General features: G+C 34.8%; 1 protein-coding gene across 1 annotated transcript in view; it reads right to left on the bottom strand.

Annotated features, from left to right (window-relative positions):
* Positions 1-860: 860 nt before the first annotated feature.
* LOC144968240 (adhesion G protein-coupled receptor L1-like) overlaps positions 861-9,248 on the bottom strand; it is a 27,355-nt gene continuing 18,967 nt past the window's right edge. The window contains exon 8 of the mRNA XM_078906391.1: positions 861-6,030. Within this exon, the coding sequence (XP_078762517.1) occupies positions 4,381-6,030 (1,650 nt within the window). The 3' untranslated portion in view covers positions 861-4,380. The remainder of the gene's footprint in view (positions 6,031-9,248) is intronic.

Raw genomic sequence — 9,248 nt, 5'->3', positions numbered from 1 at the left:
ATCCGGATATGATAATAAAATAATGTAAAAACCAATGACTGTCCCGGATAACGCGCTCGAAATAAACCCGAGAGACACGCACAAACCAGATACTGCTGAAGTGGCCGTTGTGCCAAATAGAAGCAGACAGAACGATGGCTACGACTAGATACCATCAGCACATCATTCAGATCGACTGAAGTTACTTATACAGATACAGATTACAGATAACAGCTTGACGAGGAGGGTCAAAAAGGACGGTATCATGAATTATTAGACTATATAGATAGTATACGCTTGGCTAAGAAGCTCATAAGATTGCCATCCGGAAGTATAACGGACCAACACACAAATATGCAATATATGTAAGATAATGTGAATGAATTTTTCATAACTGAATTTTAAAAAATGAAAAGTAAAGATAATTTTTTTTGTGCTTGACGGCCCAATCTCAGGAAGTTTTATTCCAACAACCAAGGACAGGGAGATAACTCTGCCAGAAAATTTACTACACGTCACACAAAAATAAAATCATTATGCCATCTCTATACTATTAGTGGGATTTTAATGATTTGATTTATGTTAGATAAAGGAACAATTTATCTACATTTTGATACCAAGAAACATATATGTTTGGCCTGAAAATGCCGAAAAATCTTCTTGTTTGACATTAGGATGTCTGAGTCTTGACCACTCTGGGGTTGGATCTGGATCACTATTTTCATCATTATCGGGTTTTAATGATGTCTTGTCCATTTCAAAATTAACTTCAATGTCCGATTCATCACCAGAATCACTACCAACATCGTCATCATTATCTGGCATGGGGGTTCTCAAGAACCAATGAATCTAGGAAATCAAAGTCCATGTTTTTTTTTCAATTGTTTTTTTTTTTTTTTGGACCAAATTGAAAAAAAAAATCGCAACCTCGCTAATAATTGTCAAAATCGTAAACCGTAAAAAGTTACTTACATTTTCATTATTCTAGTACTTTCGGAAATATGCAATTTTTATACAGTAATGTATTTTACCGTCCAAAAAGAGCTTCAAAACAAAGCACTATTGATATGAGGAATCACCGGCCGCAATCGGGCGTTCTATCATGATCGGGGTTGGAAATCAGCGGCCGCAATCGGGCGTTCTGTCAAACGATAGTTAAGGTCTACTCCAATGCAGTTGAGTGCCGCAAAGTGAAATCGGTCGAGGTGACTTGCTTAAGGTCACACAAGGTGGAAGAGAGTCGAGCTCGGTACCTTCTGGGTACGAAGCAAAGATCACGACGCTGTGCAACGATGCCCTGGTGGCATTAATTAACATCATTAGCCAGTTAATTGCCGTTTTCTGGAGTAAATAAATATGTCTTAAAGAATTTGGTTAGAAAATTTGTTCTTCAAATATCGATCGATCAAGGATGACAAGATTTCTGGCCAAAATTGAAATACGTGGTTTATCTAGAGCACGGCATTTAAATAAATAGAAATAAATAAAATAAAATTCCCTTTATTCATCCCCAAGGGGAAATTTGTCTTTAGGGTCTATCCCAAGAGAAGACTGGAATAACCCAGGCGTCAGCGCCTCAAATTGAACTAGGGCGAGGTGACTTGCTCAAGGCCACACAACGAGGCGGGTAGTCGAACTCGGTGGTACCTTTTGGGTACGAAGTATAACCGTACCACTGAGCCACACTGCCCCCTAATGGAGATTAATTTTATTTACTCTTGACTAACGAATTAAGTCGTTATCCCAATTGCTTCCGAGTTTTAAAAAATATGCATATTTACGATCACGATATGAATGCCAAAAAAATCGAACTCCTGAAAAATTCGATGTGACGAAGTCATTTGGACTAAATGGTCGATGGGACAATATTGCATTTTCACCATGAGCACCGCCTTTGGCCTTTCCCTGAACAAGAGCATATAGACCATATTGCTCATCTTGCAAAGAACTTGAATCGATATACATTCAGAAGAATGGTTGGGGCATGCACTTGTGTCAAAAATGGTAAGAAGAAACAAGAGCAGAGAAATGCCAAAAGACACTAGAGAATATAAACTCTTGCAGGAGGTAAGAGTTTTAACCGAGGGACATTACTAGTAGGGTACTCTTCCCCCTTCCCCCCTTTAAAAGAATAAAAATATATATATAAACATTATCAAAAGCAGATATACCTTGACTCAACTGTAAATACTCAAAAGAAAACGTAATAAATACTAAAAAGTATTACTGTGCTTCTGCTGCTGCTACTGCAACTTATGATTATACTAATCCTTCATCCCTTATATTTTGTATTTATACAATTCCATTGTATCTATTTTCCACAATAGTCTACACTTTATTTTATTTCACTTTATACACTGCATTACACAGTTCCCGTGCTTCCTCAAAAAGTAGCATAATATTATTTCCTGCCCACCAAGGTTTTTGTTTATTCATCTTAACAACGCCACAACCACATTATCTCATTCGTCTGCAGTGTTTCATTCATTCTGTTTTATTGATTTTAATCTGTTTTTGTATATTAAATCGAAGCTTACATTCAATATCACATTGTTATTTATTCGTTCGAGCTTCGACCAGCACCATTTACATTACCTAGTAGTCTTCCAAAAGAAAACAAGTGGATTCATCCCTGTAATATTAAGGTGTGACAAGCTATTTAGAAAAGGGTCTTTTTGAAATGATCCAAAGTCACCTTTAAAAGCAATCATTCAAATCGATATCACTTGAAGATTTTTAATAGACTGAAAAGATATCTTGTTAGAACAGTTTATTTCGCTTGGTATAAATATCTGGGGTTAATTATATTATTTGTGTTTGCCTGCATTTGTGACATTGTAATTGTAAAGGAAAGGCTCCTATGCCTTTTTTATGTCGAATCGGCCGGTGTCGTGTAAATGACTTGTGTTACTTATCATTATTTTATGACAAACGAGGGTTGATCAAATATAAATTGCCTCCGGAGGAATCGCTCGATTCGCATACAATATTCAGGAAAAGGTTATCAAGGCGATTCGCCGTATTACCGTGTCGCAGTGTCGACGGCATCATGATGATTGCGGGTTAGAAATCTTACCTCCTCCTTCCTGCTTACTCGAGTTAGTCCCTTTAAATATTATTATATTCTTTATACATTGGAAGACCACAAGGGAAGCATTTTTAATTGAATTTTTAAGAGCTTCCGAAGACTGGTTTAAGGCCAAATCCGAAATCTCTTACTTTGAAGGACTATTCGAGGTCAAGGAGAGACGGTAGAAGTATACCAATTTAGCAGGCTGAGTATGTATAAAAATAAAAGTGAGTGTGCAAAATTCCACGAGAATCGAAACATTCCTTCATAAACAGGGCAATTTTATATTTGAGCAATCATCAAAGATAGTTGGTCATTGTATCACGAATCGTAACAATCGTAATTTTTCGATTTGACATCTCGTTTTTTTCTGTTTGTTATTTATTTGACGATATTATCACATACATATCTTTTACTTTTGTTTACACTTTTAACATCAATCAATGCCTTAGTTCCAGTTTTCTTACATTTCAATCATACGTTTTGATAAAGAGGGAACCTGGAATGCAAACAATCGTCTGTCCTGCTTTTTTCTATTGAAGCGTAATATTTCCTCATTTTCATGTTTATTTGGATTAAAACTTCATGCATAATATTTTGACACAATATGTAACAGGTTATCCAGCATTTTGGGACCATGAAAATGTTGTTGCTTGAGAGTCAAAGAAGAAATAAGAATAACAAACTGGAATACTAGCCTCAATTAAACTTACAGAGACAATTGGTTTGAGCGTTTAATGTTTCACTTTGTCAACAAAACACGATGAATGACGCCAAATGAAACTATTTCTGTCTTTAGTATCTGATTCATACTGTTCTGTTGACAAAGGGAAGCCAGAAACGTCCGCATCGTTTGTAGTATAATTAAAACTTCTATTTAATCTATTATTGTTATTTATATTCTTCACAAATATTTCAATAGTTCTGCTGTTACATGTTTCAATATTTATAAAATGAAGAATAGGATAAATATGTAAAGTAATGATAGCACAGACGATCCGTAATAAAATATTATGACGTGCAATGCCCATTCGTGGAAAGCTTGGATCTTGTGAATTCATTTTGCTATATTATTTAACTCTTTACTATAAAAACCTTTTCAGATCTTAAACAATATCATTAGAACTGCTTTCTTGCTGGAAAAATATGGTTGACCCGTACGTACTTACAACCAAACACGCGTAATAGCACAAATGATGAATTGAAAGCTAAGCAGTAAGAGAGTAACTCTTGGCATATGTTGCTTGAAAGCCATACAGTCTCGCCATAAAATGGATGTCAACAATTGCTTTCTGGAGTTGTGGGATTGGAGTCAGTGAAAGATGGGTACATTAAACCCAAGTTGAAATTGAGTCTTTTCCGTTGTCCACTTCCTCTTCCTGAACCTCTGTACTCACTGCTTTTTCTCTCTCTTGCTTTCCCTTAGCCTTCATCCTTCCTGGATAACTTGCAGTCGTCAGAGTCTTTATGTATTTATTGGTTTTAAAGGCTTGAAAGCGATACCTGGCTCCTACATGAATCTTTTTGACCATCAGACACAGGAAGATAAAGATGGAAAGTCCCTGCAGACTTATACTTATGGCAGATAAGTAGCGAAGAACTACAAAATCGAGACTGTCAGCGAAAAGTTCAAGAATCCAAGAAAAGCCGAGCAAGGGTGTGACCACACAGATGCCTTTTGCTATCGTTTTTACTTTATCTCTCTTTTCCTTGTCGGTCATGAAGCGAGGCTGTTTAATGATTCTGAATACTACAACAGCGATTATAATATTTGATACCACGACAAAAATAACAGGACCAATAAAAGAAAACAACGCTCCACTACCTGCACTCAGCCAGCAGTGCGTTGGACCCGTATAACCTCTATCCAAGGTGAAATATACAGTAATGCAAACAATTAGAATCGGTATCAAAACAGTAGGCATGATTAGAACCCAGTAAGGCTTTTTCTGTGAAAATACAGCAAGTACACTGGCGAGTGTTTTGACGCCCTCGGTCATCAGGCTGGAGAAGCACATTAAGAGACTGTAGTGGAGCAGCAATGTAATTATAAGGCATTCCATTTCATTCCTTGGTCGTTCTATCCCCACCAACAGCAAAACATGTGTTATAAGAAGATATGTACATAAACTTAAATGTAGCACGGCGTATGTATCTCGGACGTACGGCCATAAAACAATGTAGTTGAAGAGTGTTATCACAAGAAAGACAATAGACAACACATGCCCAAGGGTTCTGATAATACCAAGTAGTTTACGGTGGTTTTGATCACCAACTGGCATCATAAAGACGGCAAAGTTGGTGAAATGCTTGCAGTAGCAGTGTACACTCCTCCCATCAATGCTTATTTCTGTACGGCAGTGATTGCTTGACCATTTCATACCAGACTTGGCTTCCGTGTCCAAATATGCACACTGGAGTTTAAAGTGTAAATCAGGAGAAACTGGAAACTGTAATTTTAACTCTGAGAATAAAGTTGTAGTTTTCACGTTTAAAGAAAAACTCAACACGGGAGAAGCCAGTTTTAAATTTTTGTTACGTTTTGAAACGTGATATATCTCATCCCAGTTATTATAAAGAATAATAGCGTAGCTGACATCCATTTGCCGACCGGGAACTGACTTTTCTGGAAGGAACAGGGTTGTCCTTAGAACGCGCTCTTTGAGATCTCCAATAAGTTTTTTCTCCTTATATTCTGGGAAGTAGATGTCATGCTTTTTCACCATACGATGCCTTATGATACAGATGTTATCTTTACAGATGATTCTTTCTTTCATGGTTGAATGTGTCAACGAAAATTTGGTAATGCTGTCCATTGCCGCCAGCAATTTAATGGCAGGATTTGTCTCTATACTGGTCAGATTTCTTGCGTCATCGTCTTCATTTCCCGGCTTTTTTTCATCACCCATTTCGATATTTTCATTGTTTTTCCAGATGTGTTTATCAACAGACAGAAGACAATTGGTGACGTTGGCAAAATTCTGTGAAAACAAGAAAGATTATTATCTTGTATATTTTGCCACAGAGAGTTTAAAATTTAGTTTTTAAAAATTGAATAACATATAGATATGGTGATGCTGATTATCTGGACGTTTTGAAGGTAGCAACAATGGTAGTGTTCTAATGAAGCTATAACATAAAAAATGGATATGTCGTAAAGGAGCTCAAGGATTGGTGGAAGAATCATATTTTTCTGATAATCAATAATTTATAAATATCGTTGGTTTCATTCTTCTTCTTCTTCTTCTTCTTCTTCTTCTTCTTCTTCTTCTTCTTCTTCTTCTTCTTCTTCTTCTTCTTCTTCTTCTTCTTCTTCTTCTTCTTCTTCTTCTTCTTCTTCATCATCATCATCATCATCATCATCATCATCATCATCATCATCATCATCATCATCATCATCATCATCATCATCATCATCATCTTATTCTTATTCTTCATCTTCTTCTATTTCTTCTTCTTGGTTTGATTTTAAGAAAACAACAGACGAAGCATCACTGTCAATGTGTAGATTTGAAAGAATTTATTTTTTTAACATTCCCGATTGTCTATAATGAAAGTCAATTTTGCTCAGAAAATAGATGTTTCACAGTTGCTTGTTCCATACGCGGAACGCATTTTGGGGAAAGGAGAAAAGGTGGCTGTCAACATAAATATAGAGATATGTGACCCATCGTCTCAAAACGGTATTATGTCGGAACGAACCATATTCTTAAAAGCGGAATTAATTGTTTAACTTGTCAAAAATATAAATTGTTGGCATTAGCACCCTAAAATATGGTATCCATTCTCCTCAATAAACCATAAGAAATCAACACAAGTCTGATATTTCTGCCTATAAATTCAATTTTCAACATCTTTACCATCCCGACTTAATACCGTTTTGCAGCGAAGGGTCACATATAGTTGTATACCTCTACTTATTCTATGGGGCTATTTACTTTATGTACAGCGTTGTATCATTATAACTTAGCCAGTAATTTATTCTAATTGTTTCGAGTGTGCCTCGGTTTTGCTGTTAAGGAATGTTTTCTCTGTTTGCGCATTTCTTTAATTTGGTCGAGTTTATACTGCCGTAGACTAGAGTCCATTCTAAATGGTAATGAGCAGTTACTTCTCTCCTGTTCACAAGGCAGAAACTGTTATAGAGTCCGGCTCAATTACCCGTTTGGCTCTAAAGGACAATTTGAAAATTAAAATATCCGATTACTCTATCCATTACTACTTGTAATTAGATAAGATCAGGCAGTCACAAAAAACGCGCTGTTGTCTATTTCTTTTTAATGTAAGAAATATGTATGTATATATATATATATATATATATATATATATATATATATATGCGTATGTGTGTGTGTGTATATATATATATATATATATATATAATCATAATATATATATATATATATATATATATATATATATATATATATATATAAAGCTATCCTTTCCAAATTTTTACTACAATTAGAACTATTCTTTGTTAGTAGTCTGCAAAAAAAAAATCAAAATAATTGAATTAGCGGTTTTCAAATAATATAAAATCGTGTAACGCCACTTAAACTTTTTTGAATAGACTAGTAAGAAGCCCGCAATTTCGCGGGGAAAGAACTATTTGCATTCGATATTGTACCCACCATCATTTAATGAGGGCAGATTGGTAAACAACGTTGTCATTGTAACTTGGTACATCCTCTGTTGATTTTTCTGTGTGGCCCAAAATCAAATGTAAGCCACTATAGCCTCTGACCCGTGACACAGCAACATACAGTTGTCCGTGTGTGAAAACAGGTTGTGGTAAGAAAATCAACTGCTAAAATAAACCTGAAGTAGCAGACGTGAGCAGGGTTGAAAGACGATCCTGGGATCGAGAACTTACCTTACATTACAGTGCTCTGGTGATCATGTTTGGTGGCGTTTTTATGCACCTCCGTTGGAGGTGTACAGAAACGCACCGTTTTTAAAATAAAAAAATAACGATACGTGTTGAATTGTAAGCCTCAATTTAATAGACGAAGACATACTGTGGGCGTTTCTGATTTCCCCCTTATCAACAAAACACGACGAATAAGACACTAAGGATGAATGAGAGATCTGTAGTGTGAATGGCGTAGATAAGGTAAAGAGACATAAACAAAAGATGGGACAGGAAGTTCTTGAAAAACAACAACAACAAAAGAAGAAGAAGAAAAAAACCCAATAAAATGACAAAGACGCGGTAAATGAATAAACTGATGATAATGATAAAATATTATAAAATGATAACAAACGACGTTTACATATAAATGCACGACGATAACACATTGAATGGTACCGATGTTGTTTTTAAAAAAATATAATAATAATAATAATAATAATAATAATAATAATAATAATAATAATAATAATAATAATAATAATATATAATAATAATAATAATAATAATAATAGATTAATTAAAGGTTTTAAATATATGTCCAGTAACTATAAAAACAAAAATGATGTCTTTCTCAATAAAGTAAACTTTTATTTTAAAATGTCCACAATGGGATTGAACCCAGTACTTTTAAGGTTATAGTCTGACAGCTTATCCACTGCGCTACGGAGCCATATGACTGTTCATAACATTTAATAAGGTCTTTCTAAAACCTTATATTTTACATTCAATGCAACTTCTATTTTCTGGTTTTAAATTTCGATTTTTTAGATTATTATTTTTTTTTTAATTTATTACCAAAGAAATTAAACCTGGGTATTATCCACCCGAAACCATCACACTGAAAGCATCATAGGGGCAATAATAATACTTGATGTCATAAATAGATGAAAACTGTTGAAAACTTAGTGTAGATCTGAATTCCGTAAAGTAATTAAGTGAGTACATTATTTCGAATGCAACGATTTGCGTAAAAACGCCAAACTGACAACTTTTTACAGTGTCCAGATTGGTTATTTTTGAGAGTATTAGTGTCGTCGGTACGTATTTTATGATATCTGTTTGACTCAACGAACTTTCAAACTGACTTTAAATTATATATAAAAGGAAATCAAGTTATCTGTTTATCTATCTGTAAAAAATACATTTCTAATTTTCAAATCTTTCAGTAGAGTTGTGCGCCGTATCATTTTTTTATTGACTCAAATAAGCACAATGTTCTCCACAATGCTATATTTTTTAAAGAAAGGATGACGCAAATTATTGTGGCATTTGCGTATTGTATTT

Source organism: Berghia stephanieae, chromosome 3 (assembly GCF_034508935.2).
Source record: "Berghia stephanieae isolate SIO BIC M18660-M18661 chromosome 3, UCSD_Bste_1.3, whole genome shotgun sequence".
Taxonomy (NCBI): domain Eukaryota; kingdom Metazoa; phylum Mollusca; class Gastropoda; order Nudibranchia; family Aeolidiidae; genus Berghia; species Berghia stephanieae.
This window is presented reverse-complemented; position numbering and strand designations above follow the sequence as displayed.